The following is a 24,708-nucleotide window of genomic DNA, read 5'->3' on the forward strand; positions in this document are numbered from 1 at the left end:
AATACTCCTGAACTGGCAGACAGGATTTAATTTCAAAATTTAGCATTTTCAGTGAAGCACTAAATTTTTTCTTGTTCAGGTCCAAGAATAGAGATTCAGACCCAACTTCACAAGAAACTGAAGTTAATCAAATTTTATTGCACAAGTAAACTTTTGATATTAACAGCCTCTTCTGTAATAAAACCAAATTTGCAAAAGGTTTCACCTCCTCCCACCCCAGAGAAACTGCCAAAATTTTAGTTTCTATCAAGACATGCCAAATTCAATTATCAAATAATACATTAATTATAGCTTACATTGCCTGTCTGAAAATGCCAAAGTCAAATGATAATGCTCTTACAGATTAAGTAATAAAAATGTTGAAAGTTGCATTACGGTAGGAATTCCCCATATGCTTTACTATGGCACATACACACTTACAATGTTCAACAATCAGGTTGTTACAAGAATTAAACTGGCACTAATGGGCACAGATTCTCTCCAGGAACTTTACACTGCAGAATGTCTCACATTCTTCCTTAAAGGCCATGCAGTTTAAATTTAAAAGCTAGCATTCCTGAAAAGGGTAAATGTCTAATAATCTAACAAATCCAGTGGTAGATATTCCAAGAAAATCAATTTAGAGGTGAAGGATAATGACTTAGCTGTAATGACATTAGATCATTAGATAACAAATCTTAAATATACAAGTAATGAAGAACTGGTGGCAGTATTAAATGACAACTTTTACACAAGTGTGCAGGAATGGGAACTGTATAACTGTTATTGAAAAGTAACTTGAAAGGAAAAAAATGATACAACACATAAACATAAAAGGTGCAGGGCCATTTTAACATAGCTTGGTTGGTCAAATGATTCTCTCTTCAACGTTTCAAATATCATTGAATATAACAGGTGTGATATAGGAGAGTTGCTAATATAACACCTGCTTTAGACATTAGATGAGCTCTGATAATCTGCTTTCTGCTGAATTGGAAATCCTGATGGTTTGGCAACTGGCTCACCAATGCTTTGTAACTATTTGGTTCAGTTTACCCATGTTCCCTTGAAACTTAACGATTTACTAGAAAATGGACAGCAGAAAACTGCTAATCCAGCACGCAAGTCTTGAGCTTACCAGATCAACAGCTTTAAAACACATCATTCTCCAAAATTCAGCGGAAAGTTCACGATTCAAAATAAAATGAATAACCATTTGATGCACAGTTTAAGGACAGTCAATGAATTTACAAACCAGTAGGTACCTGGCAAATGTAATAAATGCTATGAGACTTCCAGTTTACAATCCAAACTCTTTTCTGGGATCAATTCATATTCTATGAATGTGTGATATATTATAGTAATGAGTCTGGCATCACATTTAATTGTTCCCCACATGGCACCAGTACTTAAGCAACGTCATGTTACCACAGTCTAACAAGCATTTGGAAATATGGCAAGACAATTCCAATAACCAGAAAAAAAATGGAAGTAACCTGTCTTAGTCAGTTAGATACTGAAGTGTTAATACCACAAAAAAAAATTACTTTTAAGCCAACAAATGGTTTGGCTAGAAAGCAGAATTGGCAGCCTGTACTTAGGACATGAATATTTTTGCCTATTAAGATCACTTTCACAATTTGTGGGTGTGAGCTAACTGAGCATGAAAAATAGGCGAAGTTCAAAAGCAGGTTTAAGTTCTTAAATGCTTGATATTTTAAAAACAAAATATATCATAGTTGTGAAAAGTTTAGTGAAACATCAAAATAAAGCACTATAAAATTTTCAGCAGAAACATGCAACTGTACTATTTTTAATGGTACTCAGCATAAATGAGTAAGCCAAATTCATGATTAAAAATCGCAAGCCAAATTTCATGTGCTGACAAGTTACACAATAAAAATACAAAAACAGATTTGCAGAGAGAACTCAATTTGACTACAGGCAGCCTCCCCACATCAAAATAAAGTAGTCAGATGCTTTACTTTGTTACTCACGACCATGATATATTAGAAAGTGCATAAAGATAATACCAAAAATACAAGGAAATAAAAGGCTTGAAGTTCCAAAGATTATTTTGCCAATGTTTATTTTTTGTTAGATGTTCTGAATACAATCTTTGAGAAAAAATTCCTTTCTTCCAGAGGATCAAATACTTGTAAAAATCCAATTAGTGATTCAGTTGGAACAAGACTGGCTGCAAATTTAACAGCAAGGATCAGGTTGCATGCTTAATATTTTTAATAAAAACTCTAGTAGTTGCAGCCTTTCAAAAAAGTTGATTAACCTGGTTTGTTTTTTTAATAGATATGAAGATGTTCAGAACAATAGCCAGTCACATTAGGAAAATGAGAAATGAAATATGTGCATGAAGTATTTTGGATAAATCTAAACAAAAAGATAGCTTTGTGGTCTGAATTTTGAAGGGAATTTTCTCTCTTCTGGTCAATTTCCAGAATCCAGTAAGTATTTAATCCTCATTTTTTGCCTCCATTTCATCTGCATCATCGTCTCCGTCAACTTCAGCATTTTCCCGCTCCAGTCGTTCAAGCTGTCTAGCCAATTCTGTTTCATCAGTATCTGTAACCACCTTGGGCTGTAAAAGTCATAACAAATAAATGAAAAAATATGGCAAAGTATAACCTAGGTTATATATGGTAATTCACCATCCATGTTTCGCTCACCTCAGTTTTAAATGACCAGTCCTTTAATCTCAAACTGCACACCCAGGTCCCAAATACCCCACTCATGTAACCTTCCTGCATCTGGCCTGTTAAGCCCTTCAGGAAATGTTATTTTATTTAGAGATACAGTGGGGAACAGGCCCAATGAGCTGCAACACCCAGCAAACTCACCTTTTTAACCCTAACCTATTCACAGGACAATCTACGACAACCAATCAACCTACTAAGTGGTACATCTTTGGAAAGTGAGAGAAAACTGAGCACCCAGAGAAACCACACGCTCACAGGAAGGGCATAGTAACCTTTTACGGACAACGTCGGAAATGAACTCTAATGGCCCAAACTGTCGCGCTAATCGCTGCGCTACCATGGTGCCAGCAAGTTCTATCTCTCTTCTAAATTTGAAGTCCAAGCACCTGCCCCTGCAGAACCTCACTAGTCAAAGCCTTCCTAACTAAGGATTCCCATTCTTTGCTTTCCATCCTATAATCAATTCAATTCACATCATCTCCATATACTCTTTACACGTTAGCCAAACTCTTGTACCTTACTGGAATCCTTCCAGAAACTGAAATGCACTATATCCCAGCTTCCCCCTTTATCTCTTCCATTACTCAAATCTTCAAGAACTCAACAGACGATTTTGCTTAACCCTTAATTATGTAATTATGCCCTTATCTTGAGCAATTGCCCTGCTACTGACAATAGACTAACAGTCTGTCATTTCCTTATCGATGATAGCGGTCCTTACCCATACTCAGTGGTCTAGTGAACAGCCCCCAACTGCTGATTTGTATAAAATATTGTGTTGGGCTATGAAGGCATAATATGACCCAACTCCAAATTCTTCAGTAGAATAAAAAATAACTCAAGCCCTTCAACGTGGCTGGGCCTACTGGGATTGGATTGTGTAACTATTTTTCAGTGTACAACCTCTCAGTATATAGTTAAATGTTTCCAAGATGGGACCACTTAACTAAACTATCCAGTCTTGTTTGCAAAGCCAGCCAGTTTTTCTTCAAAGTACACAGAGGAAAAACTTCTTTAGTTAGAGGGTGGTGAATCTGCGGAATTAATTGTCACTGATGGCTTTAAGTCATCAGGTATATTTAAGGCAGAGGTTGATAGGCCTTAATTAGTAAGGATGTCAAAGGTTTCAGGGAAAAGACAGGTAACTGGTGTTAAGAGGGAAATCCAAGTATAGCTGAATGTCACAGCTGGCTTGATAGACCAAATAGCCTAATTCTGCTCCCATGTCTTGTGGTTTTATATAGTGGTGTGGTTGAAATCACTTGAGCACAATGGGAATGGGAAGCACTTTCACAACCACAGTAACTTTGTCTACCATATATTGCACTGGAGGATTTAATACAGGAATAAGGGCAAACCAAAAAACAAGAAACTGACCTCCATCTGAATGTTGAAAACTCCTCTTTTCTCCTCTATACGTTCTTTAATAGCCGACATAGCTTGGTTTAGGATAGAAAGACCTTCTGTACGCTCAAGTGTTGTGGTAGTCATGACATATCTTGGAGGAGCTATGAGGTTTATCTGGAAAGAGAGGAAAAGTTAAACATCAATGCACTTTGATAATCAGGGAGAAAAAAATCACTAAAATTTGTAATTTCACCCATGCATAGCTGATGAGGACCAAGCTAATTGACGTGCCCATGAAATACTTAATATAATATTTGTATGATGCATTCTGCACTACCAGAATCTTTTTGTTTAAACTTCATTTACACCATTCCTTCACACAATCAATTACAAACTGAAAGTTACCCTACACAAGCTTTCATTAGTGATCCATAAATCAACTTTTTGTTACAAATTCTCAGTGTCCAAATGATCCATCCATATATCTCTTGTTATAAAATCACTTAATTAAATTAATTAATTTTGATGTCCCTGGTCACTGATATTTTCTCAGTGGATTGTTTGGCTTAAATTATTGCCCAGATCCTCTTCCAACACATACAAGATGCTGGAGGAACTCATCAAGTCAGGCAGCATCTATGGAAAACAGCAGACAGTTGATGCTTCAGGCTGAAACCTTTCATCAGGATTGAAATGAAAGAAGAGAAGTCAAAGTAAGAAGGTGGGGAGAAGGGAGAAAGTAGTACAAGGTGGCAGGTGATAAGTGAAACTAGGAGGAGGGGAGGGGTGAAGTGAAGATCTGGGAAACTGATTGGTGAAAGAGAGAGAGAAATGACTGGAGAAGGGGTATCTGATAGGAGAGGATAGAAGAAAGGGAAGGGGGAGGAGCACCAGAGGGAGGTGATGGGCTGGTAAGAAGATAAGGTGAGGTAAGGTCATAACATCAACCTACATAGCTACATATTTTAATCACATTCAGGGGTTAAAAATGTCCAGTAAATTCCTTATTAATTAACCTCTAGACCTGGTCTCCACGGTAACTGAAAACATCTAAATTGTCAAATGTGGTCATGATTTCCAAGTCATGAAACTACAATGATTTTCACAATCAACCTAACAAAGCATCTCGGCACGATTCAGTTCACACACTAAGCACAACCAGGGTGAATGATCGTGTCTTCAAGGAATTTGTGCAACTCTACTCCAACACGAGTCATGAGTCTGGATATCAGAAACAGAACTGGAGCAAATGTTTGCAATAAAAATTGTTTGCAACATCTATTTCAAGGTAATTTGGGCATTTTGGCTTTAAATTCAAGTTAAAAAGAACAATATCCTCATTCTCCTTGGTAGTTAACCTCACCCTTTGAGGCACGAATGAAGGCTGCCTTACATGATATGAAGGCAGCAGAGACCATGCACTTCACTAAATGTGTAATATGTGGTGAATGTCTACAGATTAAAGTGAACTGTGTATATGCAAGCGATTTCAGAAATTTAATTTTGCAAACAAGTCCTTGACATTCATACTGAAGGTTACATGATATAGTTAAAAATACCAAACAAAGGTAAACATAAAATCAATGATAACACTGAGTTTTGACAGACCTGATTTTATTAAGGTACAATTATATCACATTACAGGCATGGTAAAAATGCTTTTAACATGACTTTGAATTGAACATTTTAAAGATTTGGTTAACTGGATGAGGTTTGTTATAAGTTGAAAAGTTATCACTGCACAAGTTAAAACAAACTGTTAACTTGCTATAACAATATTGTTTAAGAATTTTTTTGAATATCTTTAACTGCATTGTGTAACTTCCAGTATAAATAGGAAGGGTGTGCCAGTTGCAGACATCAGAAGCTACATGTGGTGAATCACTGCTGCAAAAGTTATTTTTGCTAAAATCAAAAGAGCAATTTAATATTGAGCCAGAAATTCTATAATGCAAAGGTTTGTGTATGCCAGCATAAAAGAACTTAAACTGAAATCAGCATACTACATAAAACACATAAAGTCCTTTTCAAATTAACTTAAGGGCTTGTGGTTCATAACAATGGAATCTGATCCCTTAACTCACAAGTCAAATTGCACTTAAATTTTGATTTGTTACTGTCTATTCTCACTTTTCTCCCTCTGAGGATTTACTTTATATTCTCTATCCAAGTACACTTCCGACAATAAGCTCGAGACCCCAACTTTTGTACTGACCCCAAAAAGTCTAGATTCTACCCCCTACCAAAAAAAATGCCTGAAACTACCTAGTCTTCTCTTTCTATTGTAAATCTACCTCAAGACCTGAATCTTATACCTCAGTTCAATTCCTCCAGTAGTTCTGTAATCAATATAGTCAAAAAGATATCTATACACACACACAAATTGATAAATATTGTAACATATACTGGGGAACAGTGAAAAACCTGTCTTGCATACTGTCCATACAGAGCAACAGTGCACTGAGATAGTGCAAGGTAAAACAACAGCAGAGTCCCGGATAAAGTGTTATATGTCAGGAAAAGTACCGTGCAGGTAGATAATAATGTGCAAGGTCACAATGAGGTAGACTGTGGTCAAGAATACATCTTACTGTATAAGGGAATGGTTCAATATCATATAACAATGGAAGAGAAAGTGCCCTTGATCCTGGTGTTAAGTGCTTTCAGGATTTTGTACATTCTACCCAATCGGAGGGAGGTGGGGGTAGGGGAAGAATAACGCCTGTGCTAAGTGGAGTCTTTGATTATACCAAAGCAGTGAAAAGGACAGACAGAATCTACTGAGCAGAAGCTAGTTTCTATGATGTGCTAAGCTGTGTCCACAATTCTTTGGTTTCTTGCAGTCAAGGGCAAAGCAGTTGCCATACCAAGCTGTGATGCTTTCTATGGAACTTTGACAAAAGTTTAGTGAAGAAGCAGAGGCACTGGCGAGTTTTCTTAGTTGTAGCTTCAGCATGGTTGAATAAGGCAGACTATTTATCACGTTCACTTCTAAGAACTTGAAGCTCTCAACTTTCTCAATCTCAGCACCATTGATGTAGCACCTTCACCCCTCTCCCTTTGAAGTCAATGACCAGCTCTTTTGGTTTCCTGACAATGAGAAAAAGACTATTGTCACGACAGCATGTCACCAGGTCATCAGCACTCTACTGTCTTCTTGCACTCATAGACTCATTGTTATTTGAGATATGGTCCACTACAGTGCTCTCTTCTGCAAATATGCAGATAGAACTAGGAACAGAATGTGCTGACGCAGCAACGAGTATACAGGGAATAGTGTGCTGAGGATGCGGCTTTGTGGGGCGTGAGTGTTGAAGATAATTGTGGCAAAAGTGTTGCTGCTGGTCATTATTGATATCAAAAAGTCAAGGATCCATTTCAGAGGAAGGTGTTGAGTCCCAAGTTTAGCAGTTTAGAAACAAGTTTGCTTGAAATTACAATATTGAAGGTGGAGCTGTAGTCAGAAAGCAATAGCCCAACACAGGTATCTTTACTGTCCAGACACTGCAGAGATGACTGCCGGGAGACGGCATCTGCCTTGAGCCTGTTTTGGCAGTAGATGAATTGCAGTGGATTAAGGTTCTCTAGGAGGCTAGTGTTAACCCTGCCATGATGAGCCTCTCACTGCACATTGATGGTAGATATCACAGCACTGAAAGATAGTCATTGAGGCACGTTTATTTGTTTTTCTTAGGTAGTACAATTATAGTGGTCTTCTTAAAGCAGATGAGAACTTCAGATTGAAGCATGGAAAGGTTAAAAAGTCAGTAAATACCCCTGCCAGCTGATCCGTGCAGCATCTAAGGACACAGCTAGGGACACCATCCGGGCCAGTTAACTTTTCATGGATTGACTCTCTGGAAGACTAATTTTACGTCTCCAATGGACTTAATAAAAAAGCACAATGCCAATTCAAGGACAGAGACTAGGCATTGATTATACATTGAAAAACCATTTACCCATAATGCTTCCAGCTTGTGCAGTTATTTTTTGTTACAACAAGTCACTGCCATTATAAAGTGCTAACACTTATCCTCCCTACTCACCTTAATGGGCATGTTTTCTGTGGAACATTCTAGACCAGCTCGAAGTGCCTCTTTTACAGCATCAATACCTTCATATCCGTAACACGCAACTTCAATATCTGGTTTTAAACAGAAAATGATAATTGAGGAACGTGAGGTCCACATACCCTAATAATAAATTGTACAAAATGTCAAAACAAAAGGAAAGAATATTTGTTTTAACTTCTGTTCACTTTGCAGGTAGTTCAGAAGTGTAGAAATGCATCCAGCTGGACAGAAAAGCTCAATGCCATGCTCACATGCATGATCAATCTATTTATTATGACTTTGATTTGATATTTGGGTGGAGGGGGCTGAAAATATAGGCATAAAAACATTTATACTTATGAACTTTACATGATGGCAAACCTGGAAGTGTATACATTTTTAACAGGTATGAACAAACCTGTATCATACTCCTTCCTAGCATACCAAATTTATGTACAGCCTATGGACAAGCTCTTAGGAGACCAGTAGGAAAGGTCTGATGGTAACCGCGGGACGGTGGGCATCATTTTTCACGCAGAGTTCTGTTCCAACTCGCAAACTGTCTGGGTTATGAACAGTTCACAGAAACCAAACCCTGTTGCAACCTCTGCAAACGCAAACAAAAAGTCTATCCCTTATGCCCGGATGGCAGCGCAGAGTCATTACGTACCTGCTCGAATTTTAACAGCCTGTGGGGTCAGACGCCGTCTAATATTTTCAAGTAATACACTTCGCTCTTCTTCCGTCAAGTCAAGACTGTCCAGAATGGTAGGGTCTCTACAGAGGAGTTTTTTGGGGGGGGGGGGTGCAGAAAGGAGGAAGTGTTGGAAAACCAGGAGAAGGGAGTAAGGTAAGTATCACCTAAGAATATCAGACTAAATAAGCCCAAACAACAATCTATTACAGCAACGTACAAAACAAAACTGACAAAATATACTTTCTTCTTAAAGTGTGAGAAACAGTTTGCATCAACCAAGGTTCTTGTATGTTTAAGCAGGTAATTCCACCCCCCCCCCCCCGCCCCCGACACACACACACATGCTGAGCCAGACAAGGAACACATAATAAATTCATAGTTTGCTATCCATTAACAGCTTTCAAAAGCTAAAAATCAACAGTGTTAAAGTTACTCTCAGTCCTATTGCTTTTGGGGAAAGGATGCAAGAGAAAAAACAGCCTGAAGTTAGATCGGCTTGATACTAACTACAATGAATCACTGGTATTGTCCTGTGCTTGCTTTTAAAGAGACAGTTCCTAAAGCATATTAAGTTGTACCGATCAACAGAATTAGTGTTGAGGAAAATTTTGTTCAACAAGACTGCCCAATAAAAAAAATTATCTTAGACAAACGAAGTGCACAAAAATGTCCAAACTTCACATTATATGTCTCAAGACACTTCTCGTGCACGTTTACTTACAGAATAACTCAGGCAAGCAACTCAGAAAATTTGCACATAGACTCCATACGACATTACCTCTATCTATATACAAAATATGACAGAAGCAAATAAACAGAAAAGGTCCATGCTACTACAAGACAAGTTTAATCAGCCCCTCAACACATATCCATCATCTGGATATAAGGCAGATTTGCGTCTCAAACTCAAAGTGATTTAGTTACCATTAGCACTGCACATTACTTCACATAATCTCATTTGTCAGATCAGTTATTGAACAAGGGATATCTATTTTCTTCTTCCCCACCCCTCCTGATCTCTGAAGTTACAAGTAAAAGGGGAAAACAAAAGGAAAATAAAAAGGCTATCACATGGAACAGCTATCAAAGAATTGAAATACAGGAATAATTTCAGATCTAGCATGGATAAAGTATTTCCAGCATTAGCAGCTCAAAAATGTGTAAATTCATAACTACATTCACCACAAAAGGTGCTTATTTAAAAAAGCACAATGACTTATGCATATGGATTAGAAACATTTGGCCAATTTACTTCTGCCACTTGTTGTCAAGCTTCTCACAGTAATGACTATTTGTAAATTATGAGCACATAACTCCTACAAAATACACGTCATTCTCCCCCTCCTCTTTTTTGTCTTTGACTAATCTTTCACTCAGCTTTCTGAATATTTTTAATATATAAATGGAAGCCAAGGCAAACAAGAATTGAGGCACATACAGTTCCAAGAAAAACTTTGCGAACCCTTTGCAATTACCTGGTTTTCTACATTACTCATAAAATGTGATCTAATCTCCATTTAAGTCACAATGATAGACAAATACAATCTGCCTAAGCTAATAACACACATTGTAATTCTTCTTGTCAATACTGAGCACACCATTTAAACAATTGCTGTCTAGGTTCAAAAAAAGTATGTGAACCTCTGGGGCAATGCCTTCTGCAAAAGCTATTTGGAGTCAGGTGCTCCAATCAATGAGATGAGATTGGAGATGTGGGTTGTAGAGGTGTCTGGTTACTGACAGATCTGTTTATGTGCATCACACCTTGATTAAAACAACTTTCACAGGATCTTAGAAGAATTGTAGAGATGCACAAAGCTGGGAAAGGCTACAAAAGCGTTTCTAAAGCCCTGAGTGTTCATCAGTGCACAGTAAGAGAGATTGTCTACAACTGGAGGAAATTCAGCATTGTTGCTACTCTCCCTAGGAGTGGACATCCTGCAAAGATCACACCGAGAGCACAATGTGCAATGGTGAAGGAGGTGAAAAAGAACCCAACAGCAAAAGACCTGCAGGAATCTCTAGAACTTGCTAAAATCTGTCTGTCCATGTGTCCACTGTAAGAAAAACACTGAAAAAGTATGGTGTTGAAAGGACACCATAGAGGAAACCACAGCTCTCCAAAACAAAACATTGCTGCACGTCTCAAGTTTGCAAAAGACTACCTGGATGTTCCACCATGCTTCTGGGACAATGTTCTGTGGACAGATGAGACAAAATTTGAATTTTTTTGTAGAAATGCGCATCGCTATGTTTGGAGGAAAAAGGGCACTGCACACCAACACCTCATTCCGACTGTGAAGCATGGTGGAAGACGCATCATGGTTTGGGTCTGCTTTGCTGTCTCAGGGCCTGGACAGCTTGTAATCATTGAGTGAACAATGAATTCAAAATTGTATCATTGCAAAACTGCTATCTTACAGGAGAATATCAGGGTAGTGGTCTATTACCTGAAGCTTAACAGAAGTTGCATGCTGCAACAAGACAATGATTTGAAATACAAGAGCAAATCAACAACAAAATGGTTTAAAAATAAGAAATTTGTGTTTTGGAATGGCTAAGTCAGAGTCCAGACTTTAATCCAATTGAAGTGCTGTGACATGACCTGAAGAGGGCTGTTCATGCAAGGCATCCCAGAAATATTGATGAACTGACAGTTTTGTATGGAGGAATGTTCTAAAATTCATCCTCACTGTTGTGCAAATTTGATCAGGAGCTACAGGAAATGTTTGGTGGAGGTTATTGCTGCTAAATATTAAATACAAGACTTCACATACTTTTCCCAGCTGAATTGTGAATGATTAAACAATATGCTCAATAAAGACATGAAGAGTACAATTGTTTGTGTGTTGTTAGTTTAGGCAGATTGTGTTTGTCTATTACTGTATTGTGACATAGATAAAGATCAGACCACATTTTATGCATAATTAATGCAGAAAACCAGGTAATTGCAAAGGGTTCACAAACTTTTTCTTCCAACTATATTTTCTACTGCAAATTGTCATTGTATTATTATTGAAAGTGATTTGAAAAGCCAAGTTGTGACAAAATACCAAATTAAAGATAGTATTCTCCAACAAAAGAAACACATTTCAGTTAACTTTACCCTTGATGATGGAACAGTATTTCAATAAAGCTTCCATCTACTGACATCAAGTGGCAAAAGGAGTTAATTGCTTCTAGTGAGTTTATGCCTGGATTACATTTCTAAAACGCTACTGTAGTGCATATGCAATGCACCTATCCAATGAAAACAGAGGGGGCGGAGGGAGGAGGGAGGTTAATGCTTTTGCTTGGGGGGGTGGGCTGTGGGGTTCTTACATTTTTCTGCAATTCATTCTTTGGGTTTTTTTCTCTGTTTCATGGGTGTTTGTGAAGACTAAGGATTTCAGCTGGTATACTGTATACATTCTCTGATATTAAATTGAAACATTGAAATATTCAGGCTGATAGACGAGGCACTGATACATTATATATTACATTATTAGAGGATCCCAATGGTAATCAGTAATGAATAGATTCCAAAACTGCTATGAATGAATTTTCTCAGTTAACTGCATGAACTGGCACTACTCTCCATCGCAATGGAGAACAAAAACAGATTTGATGAAGAGAATTCAGCTACATGAAGTCCGTGACAATTAAACTGCTATGTTTGTTTCGGAGCAAAATAGGAGAAACTATCTCAGAAAATTTGCACTCTTGAATAAAGAAAATAAGTTCACACTTACGAAACTGCGTGTTTAAATGCATCATAAGCTCCATATCCAGGCCGCCGGTACTTCTCATCAAAGACCCAGGCTGTTCTCTGAAATAGAGAGTCTAGCTGCTCATCTTTCGTGTACTCAAGCACCTCAGCCACGTGCCGTAAGATACTATACACCTGTTTAAAAAAAATGTTTCCAGAAGAGTTAAACATCAGTGCCTTGTCTTTATTTTTAAAATAACACATTTATTTTAAGGTAGAATCAGATCTCAAAGGTATCCCAGAATTTCATACAAACTCTCAGTGAAGTGGAGTCATTATTGTAGCAGTTAAAAATGGTATCCAGATTGAATACAACCAAATTACATAAAAGCCAAGCTTACTTTTGGTATTGCTTCATAAGAGAGAGTACATTCCAGATTCTTAAATTAGTGCTTTCCCATCATACTTACTACAAATAATTTAAAGAGAAAATTAGTCACACTCATTTAAAACTTCGCACCTTTCTAGCAATATACATGTTGTTTATTTTGTTACCTTGTCAGGGGTTTGCTTATAATTATTGTAATTTGCATCACATCTCTGAAATTAATGAGATGCTAGACATTAAAGTGCAAAGAATTAAATCCTAGTCATGGAACAAAGCCTATGTATGATTAAAAGTTCCAACATGCTTGAACCATGTGCCAACTCTTAAGACAAAAATTGCTGCCAGAGTCTAGTTGAAATGTTACAGTTAAATTATGATCAACTAGAAGGTAATATTTATTGTGCTTCTCCAGCAAAAATCATGAAGTAATTTTTATATAACATTTTTTTTTACAATAATCAAGTATCAGTAAAGTCTTTTTCACAAACCAACATTAAGAACTGATTACATTTGCTTCAGTATCATTTTACAATGGACTCTATAAATCATTTTTAAAGTTAACAATGTAAAATGGAAATTAAGTGATTGGGTATTGCATTCTTGTAAAGACGACATAGTTAACACCGGTTTTTTAAGAAAATTAACTGCAGAGCAGTTTGTGACAAAACAAGAAACTGGTAACAAAAGGATATTTTGACAGATATTTAATATACAGCTCATTATGCATTGGCTTACTATAACTATAAACCTATGTAAAGCAACAATTTATACATTCTGTACAACTATGGAGCAAGTAAATAAAGTGGCGTATATAAGACCAATCTTTTTCCTTTATTGTATTAAATGTCTGAGAAAACGAAAACACTTACAGTCTTGGATTTGGTAAATTTGTCTTCACATTTTATGGTTTCTTCTTGTGAAACTCTACGTTTGGACAGATCAATGTAGCCTGGATCAAACAGGATAAAGCATAATTATCACCATTCTATCACTTGTTCTCCTGATTTGAAGCCACAGCCCTAAAATATTTCAAATGTTAAAATATTTACAAGGAATTTTATTACTATTATCACTTCTAGAAAACTTTCTTAATCTGTACACATAATTCACAGTGCTTCAGTGACATATCAGAGCCTTGCCAAAAGCTCTTTCAGAATGTGGAAAAAATACAGCTCAGATTAATTCCATTACCGAACATCAAATTTAATTGATTAATAAAGCTTTAGCACTTATTATCTTTTGCAGAGGAGAGAAGTTCCTAAATAATCCTGCAAGTAACTTATCCCCAGAAAATCAAATTCTCCATATAGATAATTTAGCTAAATGGTTCTAACTAGTGACCCTTACGTGGCATCTGAATATCAAATTACAGCAAAAACAAACCGTAAATCCAGTTGTTCTTGATGTTAAGAGAAGATAGTTCATTATTTTTGATACATTAAAGGGTAGGAGTATAAATGTTCACATTTACAAGGCATGTTTCACAACCAATTAATTTATATGGAAGTGTAGGCATTTATTTTTATAATACAGGTGGCCCTCGTTTTTCGAACATTCGCTTTACGACAGCTCGCTGTTACGAAAGACCTACACTAGTACCTGTTTTAGCTAACCAAATAGGATTTTTGCTTTTACGAAAAAAAAGACGCCCACTTTATACGTGTGTTTACCCCAAGAAAGACTACCATGACCGTGAAGCCTTGTGTGGGCAGTTGTGTGCGCATGCGTGTACGTGCTGATTTTTTCCCTTCAAATTGATTTTGGCTCGCCGTCTTCCCGATTTTGATAAGTGAAACTACATAAAATATTTCTACTTTATATAGGCTGTATATTTATCATATCATTCCTGCTTTTACTATATGTTCATGTTATTTTAGGTTTTATGTGTTATTTGGTAGGTTATTTTTTGGGTCTGGGAACGCTCAAAAATTTTCCCATATAAATTAATGGTAATTGCTTCTTCGCTTTACGCCATTTCGGCTTACAAACAGTTCCACAGGAATGCTCTACCTTTGGATAGCGGGGGAAACCTCTATTCTAAACCATTTTCCTGAGTACTGGTAATATTTAAATAGAAGACATTTACCAGCCTTCCTCAAAACAGCTAATGAAATCTGATACATCGGCCAAAGAGTGGGTGTGCCTTCATATCCAATTCGAGAAAATTGTAGCCAAGATTGTTTTCAAATCCTACAGAGAGTCTCGATCATGCTTTCTATCAGAGAAAGAAGATACTGACAATTGAGCTGAATTACAAACTGGCACAATCTAAAAGCTGTAAATTAAAAGACCAACTCTCATGCATACAATATACAGACATTTAAGAAAAAATCTATATCTGAAGAATACAACCTCCATGTAATATTACCTTTCTCTTTGTCCACTCTGATTACAACTACACACTCATTTCTACCTATGCGAATAAGTTTGTTGATGGATCTGATACGTCTCCTTGAAAGCTCACTGAGAAGAATCATGCCTTCGATGTTGTTGTACTCGAGAAGGCTTACGTAGGCACCCATCTCGGCAATGGAACGGACATTTACCATGACCACATCTTCCACTTCTGGAAATTTGTGTTGGTAAAATCGACAACTAAGAGCTGGCATTCTGAAAGAGAAATAGGTTACAATACTTTGGAATATTAAAGCTACAACACTGGTTGTTATACTTTTATTGTTAGATCATGTGCAGTCGTTAGGAGCCAAAAAACTAATGGCAAGAAAGGGGGTAGAAGGAGAAGCTGTGAAAAAAAATAAAGGGTCAGGATAAAATATACATACTGCACAAAATATTGAACAACATGAAGTACTGTGCAAAAGTTTTAGGCATGTGTACAGTTGCAAGAAAAAGTTTTTGAACTCTTTACAATTACCTGGTTTTCTGCATTAAGTGCTCATAAAATGTGGTCTGATCTTCACCAGAGTCACAATATTAGACAAACACAATCTGCCTAAGCTAATAACACATAATTGTACTTTTTCTTGTCAATACCGAGTACGCCATTTAAATAATCACAGTCTAGGTTAAAAAAAAGTATGTGAACCTCTGGGGCAATGCCTTCTACAAAAGCTATTTGGAGTCAGGTGTTCCAATCAATGAGATGAGATTGGAGGTGTGGGTTGTAGAAGTGCCCTGCCCTTCATAAAATATATACAAAAAAAAACATATCAAGACAGGTTACTGACAGATCTGTTTATGTGCACCATACCTCGATCAAAACAACTTTCAGAGGACTTTAGAAGAACTGTAGAGATGCATGAAGCTGGAAAAGGCTACAAAAGCACTTCTAAAGCCCTGAGTGTTCATCAGTGCACAGTAAGCAAAATTGTTCACAAATTGTACCACTCTCCCTACAAGCGGGTACCCGGCAAAGATCACATCAAGAGCACAACGTGCAGTGCTGAAGGAGGTGTCAAAGAACCTAAGGGTAACAAACAGCTGATAAGGTTTCTTCATGTGTCCAGTATAAAAAAAACACTGAACAAGAATGGTGTTCGTGGAAGGACACCATGGAGGAAACCACTGCTCTGCAAAAAAACCAATTGCTGCACATCTCAAGTTTGCAAAAGATCACCTGGACGTTCCACAATGCTTCTGGGCCAATGTTCTGTGAACAGATGAAACAAAAGATGAACTTTTTGGCTGAAATGCACACTGCTATGTTTGAAGGAAAAAGGCCACTTCATGCCAACACCAAAACGTCATCCCAACAGTGAAGCATGGTGGAAGGAACACCATGGTTTGGGGTTGCTTTGCAGCATCAGGGGCTGGACAGCTTGCAATCGTTGAGGGAACAACGAATTCAAAACATTTTACAGGAGAATGTCAGGGTAGCAGTCCGTGACCTGAATCTAAATAGAAGCTGGATGATACAAGACAATGATCTGCAACAATAGAGTAAATCAACAACACAATAGTTTAAAAAGAAGAAAATTTGGGTTCTGGAATAGCCAGGTCTGAATACAGACCTAAACTGAATTGAGATTCTGTGGCATGACCTGAAGAGGGCTGTTCATGCAAGGAATCCCAGAAATATTGATGAATTGAAATAGTTTTGTATGGAGGAATGGTCTAAAATTCCTCCTTGCCATTGTGCGAGTCTGATCAGCAGCTACAGAAAATGTTTGGTGGAGGTTATTGCTGCTACAGGAGGTTCTACCAGGTATTAAATACAAGGGCTCACATACTTTTCCCAGCCTGTACTGTGAATAATTAAACAATGTGCTCAATAAAGCCATGAAAAGTACAATTGTTTGTGTGTTATTAGTTTAGGCAGATTATGTTTGTCTATTATTGCGACTTAGAAGATCAATCCACATTTTATGTGTAATTGATGCAGAAAACCAGGGTTTACAAAATTTTCTTGCAACTGCATATAGCTAGGGAGTACATGACTTTTGCACAAATACTATAGTAATTTTATGTACTGCACTATACTGCTGCCACAAAAAAAATTCATGACTATGTGAATGATGATAAAACTGATTCTGATATGGGTCTCTATTGTGTACTGAGAGTGAGAAGGGGGCAGGTAGAATATAATCATGTTTGGGAAAAAGGGAAAGGAGAGGGGAGGGAGCAGGAAGCAGCAGAGAGACATTCTGTAATAATCAGTAAATCAGTTTTTTTGGAATCAAATGACCTTGACTGGTGTCTCAGGGCTATATGTGCCCCTTTGATCCCTGGCAATCCTCTGCCATCTGTATCCCAGCACTCCACCTTCGCCATTCCCAACATCTTTTGCTTCTGCCAGATTTACAAACTTGCTCTCCGCTCCACATTAACAAATTTCACAACATATGCCGGTGATGTTAAATCTAATCCTGATTCAGTACAGTGCAGAAGTCTTAGCTAGTTAGGGTGCCTATGACTTTTGCAGTGTACTTAAAGTACACAAGCAACACTGATTGACTGACTGGAATACAACTATGTAGTTTCAGATAATTTCAGCCTGGGTGAAATTAAAGGCATAGAATAAAACAGTGTGTGTGTGTGTGGGGGGGGGTCACTCTGTAACTATGTAGGACATAAGCTACTGCTCCAGTATTGCACCTCCTGATCACTATTTCATAGGAACATGAAAGTCTACATCAGCCCTCTCTTATGGACCAAGCCTTTGTGCTATGGAAAACAAATGGTATAGCATTGTTTCGTGATTTATTTTTAGATAATAGTTTTATGTCCTTTGAACAATTGTCCAATAAATATATCTTGCCTAAAACCCACTTTTTTAAAGATATTTACAAATTAGAAATTTTTTGAATAATATGTTACAGTCCTTTCCGAATTTATGTCCAATGGATATTACGGGAAAAATTCTAGCTCTGAATCCTTGTCAGAAGGGTTTAGTAGCCATCATTTATAAAATGATTATGAAAATACAACCAGGGGTATCAGAAAAAATTAAGGAATGGGTAAAAGAACTTCAGTGTCTTTTACACACAGAGCAGTGGGAGAAAATTTTACAATTAGTTAACTCCTCCTCCATTTGCACCAAACATGCCCTAATACAATTTAAGGTTGTACATAGGGCTCATATGTCCAAGGACAAACTTGCTCGATTTTATTCTGTCCCGACGAAGGGTCTTGGCCCGATACGTCGACAGCGCTTCTCCCTATAGATGCTAAACAGAAAGTACACTGCAGATGCTGTGGTCAAATCAAGATGTACAAAAAACTGGATGAACTTAGGTCGGGCAGCATCCGTTGAAAGAAACAGTCAACGTTTCGGGTCGAGACGTTTCAGGTCAGTCCTGACGAAGGGTCTCAACCCGAAAAGTTGACTGCTTCTTTCAACAGATGCTGCCCGACCTGCTGAGTTCATCCGGCTTTTTTGTACGTCCCTATAGATGCTGCCTGGCCTGCTGTGTTCCACCTGCATTTTGTGTGTTGTTTGAATTTCCAGCATCTGCAGATTTCCTTGTGTTCAATTTTATTCTCGTGTTAATCCAACCTGCGACAGATGTCACTCTGAAGTTGCTTCATTGACTCACATGTTTTGGTCTTGCCCGTTTGCAAAATTACTGGAAAGATATTTTTGGTATTATTTCAACAGTTTTGAATATCAAATTGCAACCTCATCCGATTACTGCAATTTTCGGTTTACCAATGGTGATTAATAGTTGTTTATCCCCTCAGCCCGACGGATGATTGCATTTGTCACATTAAGATAGATCTTCTCGCCATTATTGAACTGGAAAGAAATTAATCCTCCAACTAAACTTCAGTGGTTTTCCAAAACTATTTCCTGTTTGAGTATAGAAAAAATCAGAAGTGTCATTTTTGATCCTTCAGTTAAATTTGAAGAAACTTGAAGACCATTTATCCAACATTTTCATATGAGTTAAACTGACCTTTCCCAAACCTTATTCTTACTATCTTTAATTATTTGGATAGAGGTGCGGAGTTGTTGACACTACTGTGTATACTTGATATAATACAACAGCCCATGTTGGTTAGGTTAGTTGTTTTCTTTTTTTTGGGGGTTTTTTTCCCTTATTTTTCCATTTTCTGTAACCTACTATGAGTTTGGGAAACTATTATATGCAGATTATTAACTGTTTGTATTTGTATTTTAACCTATTATGTATTCTGAAGCTCTTTGTACTCGATGTTTTTCTTATTATGCTTGTTTGAAAATTAGTAAGATTTAAAAAGAAAGAAAGTCTACTGGATGTACAAAGATTTATTTGCAATTTATTTAAAAAGAAAAACATTTGTAAAACCTGTTGGGACATGTCAAGGATAGGGGAAAAAACAGGGATAAGAATTCAAGGAAAAGTGTTTTTAAAGCACTGTCTTCAAAATTGTATCTAGGTCCTAGCCACTTTGCAAGCACCGAACTTGTATACAGCCTGTACTCATGAATGTGTGTTGTGAGACCAGTGGGATGGACTTATCAGCAGCTTCAGGCATCTACTGCCATGTGGGGCTTGGATTGCAGCTGCATTTTCTACTTATAAACTGTTTGGGAAATGAACAGTTCACAAGAACAGAACCTTGTCATAACCTGGGGAGTTCCTACAAGGGGTCAGGGATGCCTGCAGAACAAAGGACATTTGTATTTTTGTGGAATCCATATCAGAGATTTAAGTATTGCAGGCAGTGCAAATAAGTCGCAAATTTGTAAAAAAAATAAAAATTGAGCATTGCATGTGTAATGTGAAAAGGTTGGATAATGTGTGTAAACTGCAGTTTCTCAGTTTATTTGCTTCTTTTGGTCAAAATCGTATACATTGCAATAAGAAAACATGGTGTTAAACACCACCGGAATACAGCGATACTCGAAGCAGGTTCCTTATGTCCAGTCTATTCTGCAATTTAGTTTTCGTGGTTCTTGGCACTTAGTTTCTGTCCCGCTCTCTCACGCTTTTTCCGCTGAAAATACTCAACGGGTTTGTCTTTAAGTGCAGGGTGCTTGGACTCAGGGTACCGAAGCAGTTTTGAGGGCTTCATTGCCTCATTAGACAGCCTCCGGGCCCGAGCTCCAGCCTCTTGCCCGCCCGTCGGCAGACGCCTTGGCCAGGTGCAGCTGGTTGTGGGTGGGGTGAGAGGACAAGGTCAGGGCTGGAGGTCCCTGCACTGGGGCCGCGGCGGTTGCAGTCCGGAGAGAGCGACCAACCGAGCGAGGAGTGCGACAGGGCCCACGCCCGTGCCCGCCCCCCTTGTAGGAGCTATGGCTGACAAAAGTTTGCTTCAGTAGATCGCAGCAAGGTAACTTCTCTGATACTTACGAAACCCTGAGCCCGAATTGGGTCATCTGCAAATATTTTAGCATCAGGTTCCCACAAACATTCAGTGTGCTGAACAGGTTCAGAGGCGGCGCCCATCGGTCCGCGCTCCAGGCCAGTACCAACGGCACTTCCCGCCGGCCGGTTACCCGAGGCCAATCAGTGATCCCTGGCGCTAGGGCATCACTGCGTTTAGGCGACTGATGACCTCTCATGCGTTCAAGTTCAACAGTGAGTGTGACAGGGAATGAGGAAAGGTGCAGCTGACTTTCAGTTGGGGACCACTGAATTACACTGTGTAGTGCGGGGGAGCTACACGCATGCGCACTGGGCAGAAAGAACGGAACTAAAACCCCGCAACCCAGAAACAATCTCTCAACAGTATTTGTGTATTTATTTTTTTCTTTAAAAAAAAAATCGTGATCTACTGGGAAAGTCTCAAAGATCAACCAGTTGATCGCGATCGACAAGTTGGCGACCACTACTTTAGTGCTTGGTGGCGGGTGCCGATGTTTTTTTTTGCCGGCGGGGGGGGGGGGGGGGAAGGGAAGGAGGAGGGGGAATCGTTGCTTACTGCTGCTTACGTGCGGGAGGGAGGGGAGCTGGGGGGGGGGTTTACTTTGGGGTTCCAATATTAAACTGTCATTCATTCTTTGGGGCACTCTGTTTTCATGGATGGTTGCTAAGAAAAAGCATTTCAGGATGTATATTGTATACATTTCTCTGACATTAAATGTACGTATTGAAACCTTTGAATGGCATTTTGGGAAATTCATGCATTTTGCTTTGTTTTGTTCAGTAAAGAACTGAGATCAGGTGACTGTGCATATTTAAACTTCAGTGCCTTGTTTGTATTTTCATCGTTAGCATTCTTTCTGAAGGATAGGCTACATGGATATTGGAAAGAATGGTTCACATTTAACAATGCAGAATCAAAGAACTTAACAACATTGACAACATTTGTTTTTGCAACAGCGCCCATCACAACTTTACTTTGAACAATTGAAAAGTAATCATATTAAAATGCTTTAATCCAAAATTCCTGTTCCTCCTCTATTTCAAAATGCCTTTTTTCCACTTACTTTAATTTAAACTGGTTTAATCTTTTTAAATCTTACTCTCCTAGTTTTTTGTATAAGCAGAAATACTCCCAGTGCAGAACTTTAATTTAGCATTTGAAATATAAGAATACAGTGGTCTAAAGGCTGGCAATTAGTGGTAATGTTGAATGATCGCTAAGTCTTTGAGAGGTCACCAATCAGATAAGACTATCAAAACCCTCTCAGCTGATCCAGAAGAACCCAAATCTCCTCTGACATTACTTTGAAGAGCTTTTCTTTTATATTTAAAATCATTTTTCCATTCAATGCTTATCCTTCAACAAATATCTAAAGCACAGTTACACTGCTACATATATTCTATTACATCCGCATACACTTTGAAAACTACTCCAATGATTGCAAAGCAGTTCGGGCCATTGCAAGGCTGTGAAAGTACTGAATAAGCATACCCTTAATGGAAAAATGTCAACTTGGATTCTATGCCATGTGGTTAGATGTTTCTCACCAAAATACACACATTAGAAGTGGTCTGACACTGGTGTTGCGATGGAAGCAAAGTGCCCCACATCAACTGACTTCAGAGCATAAACTACTTCTTTTAACTGAAGGTAACATCAGAAACTGCATATCTATGTGTGTCGGTTTTGCTTGTGGCCACAGTAATTAATTAAATGCACCTAATCACCACTGTATAAGATTTATCACATAATGACAACTTTTCAGTGACTTTATCTACATTCATATTACTCCCTATCACAAAGAGAAGCAAGAACTCTGGGTGATACTATTAAATATATACATTTCATCAGATGCTCGGTTAATTTAGCTACAGGATCAGAATTAGGGCATCTAGAGAATGCAATACTCTAAATAGAGCTTTTTACTTTTCAATGACATTTTTATGGGAAATTGCAGAACAGCAGAAGTTGCCCTTAAAGAAGCCATCAACCTCAAATCTGCTTTTCCCTGCACAGATGCTGCTTAACAAGCCAAAATTTCCAAGGATTTTAATTTTTCAAAATGAAAGTACAGCCAATCTGCCCAATCTACCCCTTGAGCAGCAGAGACCTAGATCCGATCCCGACCTATGTTCCCCACGATTGAAGACCTACTGTTAGGTTCATTGGCTATTGCAAGGAATCAAAAGGGAAAATTGGTGTGCTGCGATAGGGAGCTGGCTGCACAGCTGCAGGGAATAGAACAATGTCGAATGGGACTAATAGGATTGCTCTGCCTGAATGGCCTCCATCTTTGCCACGATACTTATGTTTATATACAACTCACTGACAGCTAAACAGGCAGGTACAGCAAGCATTCAGATATGCAAACAATCAGTGTACTTTACTGCAAGAGGATACCTTAACATAACATGAAAATTCTGTACAATTTTGGCCTCTTTATAGAAAGCAGGCTTGTTTGGAGAGTGCAGCAAAGATTTACCATACTGAGTCTTGGGAAGAGATAAAAATAGCTAGATCCCTTATCATCTAGCATTTAGAAGACTTCACTGAAATATACAAGGATAGGTGTGAATAACATTTCTCCCCCGACAGCAAAATCAATCCAAATGAGCGATAATGGCCAATGGCTATATATTAAAAAAAACTCACATTCATGATGGAGAGTCAATGTCAAAATGCCTTAAAGGATATCAATAAGAAGAATTCTTCATTCAAAGGGCGATGAACCTTTGTCAGTCTTTATGCTGGAGTGCTAAGCTTCAATCAATTTCAGTTGAAATAGACACAGATAGATTTCATGATATTAGACAGAAAAGAGAGATGCGGATGGGCCAGGAAGATCTGCCATGAATGATGGCCTTATCTAATTCTAAAATGATAATAATTTCATTCTAATGCTCACTGTCCTCTTGGTCAAGGGGCTTAAATACAGACTTGGAAAGATTAAAAAGGGATATAACTGCAAACAAGTCTGAAAATACTTGGTTTAGCAGCCAAACTTGAAATGTTCATCCTATTCATTGCAGATTATGAAAACGTTACATTATACATTAACTCAAGGTAATGAGAATCAATGTTAAAGTCAGCCAGACCAATTGTACTTTTTTGTCGGCAAATACATAAAATATAAATTAAGCACGGGGCTTAAGAGTTCAGAAAACCAGGGATCTCTTCTCAGGATTTGACAAAGATTCCAGGCCAGAATGACGCAATCTTCCAGCCGACGCTTCAACCACACGTGGGCTGGGGCACAGCACAAAGAATGTGGGAATGAAATGGTGAGGACGGGGGAGCACACGGGGTGGCGAGATGACTGTTTCATAAATGTGAAGGAGTCGTGAGCCACCAGGGAGAATCAGTGGAGGCCGCACCTGGGCCTGCCAAGTTTTCAACTCCTAGACCTTATTTTTTTCAATGTGCGGATCCACAAGGCAGTTGAAAAAACCAAGTACAAGATTCAGATCGAAGTCAGGGTTGATTTAAGCTCCGCTCGAGACTGCGGGTAAACGTAAACATAAGAGGTTCTACAGATGCTGGAAATCCAGTGCAACAAAGTGATGGAGAAACTCAGCGGGTCAGGCAGCATTTATGAAAATGGATAAACAGCTGACCGGAAACATTGACTGTTTTTTGAATTTCATTGATGCTGTCTGACCTACCGAGTTCCTCCAGCATTTTAAGTGTGGATAAACGTGCCAGAATTAGGCCACAGCCCAGAGTCCGGTCCTCGGAGCCTTTACCCGCGGCGTGAGCGGGTACGAACGACAGATTCCCCCGGCGCACTTCAGACCTCACCTACCTGCGTGTAACCTTTCAGCAGCGCAACCGCCACTGCCCGCTCCACACAAACACACTCTAGGAGAAGTGCTGCCTAAACCCGGCCTCCTGCACACCGCTTGCGCCCGGCTCTCAGGCCTCGAAGAAGTTTCCCGAGCGCACAACGCGCAGGCGTGGGCAACGGCACCGGAAACCCCACAGGTCAGATCCGGTTCTGCGGATCGAAGGGTCGAAACACGGCAGTGCTTCCAATTTTTACCATAATCGCTCGATGTGGAATTACCCTCCTCACTCTCCGTCCTTTATTTCCA

At 38.6% G+C, this 24,708-nt stretch overlaps 1 protein-coding gene across 1 annotated transcript; it reads right to left on the reverse strand.

Moving 5' to 3' along the window:
• Window positions 1–2,051: 2,051 nt before the first annotated feature.
• LOC140725124 (eukaryotic translation initiation factor 2 subunit 1) lies at window positions 2,052–24,568 on the reverse strand. Its single transcript, XM_073040158.1, has 8 exons — window positions 24,420–24,568; window positions 15,234–15,475; window positions 13,735–13,814; window positions 12,521–12,672; window positions 8,763–8,869; window positions 8,087–8,184; window positions 4,071–4,214; window positions 2,052–2,575 (listed from the first exon to the last, which is right to left on the reverse strand). The coding sequence occupies exons 2-8, from the start codon at window positions 15,472–15,474 to the stop codon at window positions 2,450–2,452; spliced, it is 948 nt and encodes a 315-aa protein (XP_072896259.1). The 5' UTR covers window position 15,475; window positions 24,420–24,568; the 3' UTR covers window positions 2,052–2,449.
• Window positions 24,569–24,708: the final 140 nt, after the last annotated feature.

This window comes from Hemitrygon akajei, chromosome 3 (assembly GCF_048418815.1).
Source record: "Hemitrygon akajei chromosome 3, sHemAka1.3, whole genome shotgun sequence".
Lineage (NCBI taxonomy): Eukaryota > Metazoa > Chordata > Chondrichthyes > Myliobatiformes > Dasyatidae > Hemitrygon > Hemitrygon akajei.

What these genes read in the sequence shown, in the direction of transcription:
- LOC140725124 (XM_073040158.1), bottom strand. Translation starts at nt 15,474, where the DNA reads ATGCCAGCTCTTAGTTGTCGATTTTACCAACACAAATTTCCAGAAGTG. An exon ending in GCATTTAAACACGCAGTTTC is followed by an intron (nt 8,870 to 12,520) that starts GTAAGTGTGAAC and finishes ACTCCTCTGTAG; the next exon opens with AGACCCTACCATTCTGGACA. An exon ending in TTTTCAACATTCAGATGGAG is followed by an intron (nt 2,576 to 4,070) that starts GTCAGTTTCTTG and finishes TGACTTTTACAG; the next exon opens with CCCAAGGTGGTTACAGATAC.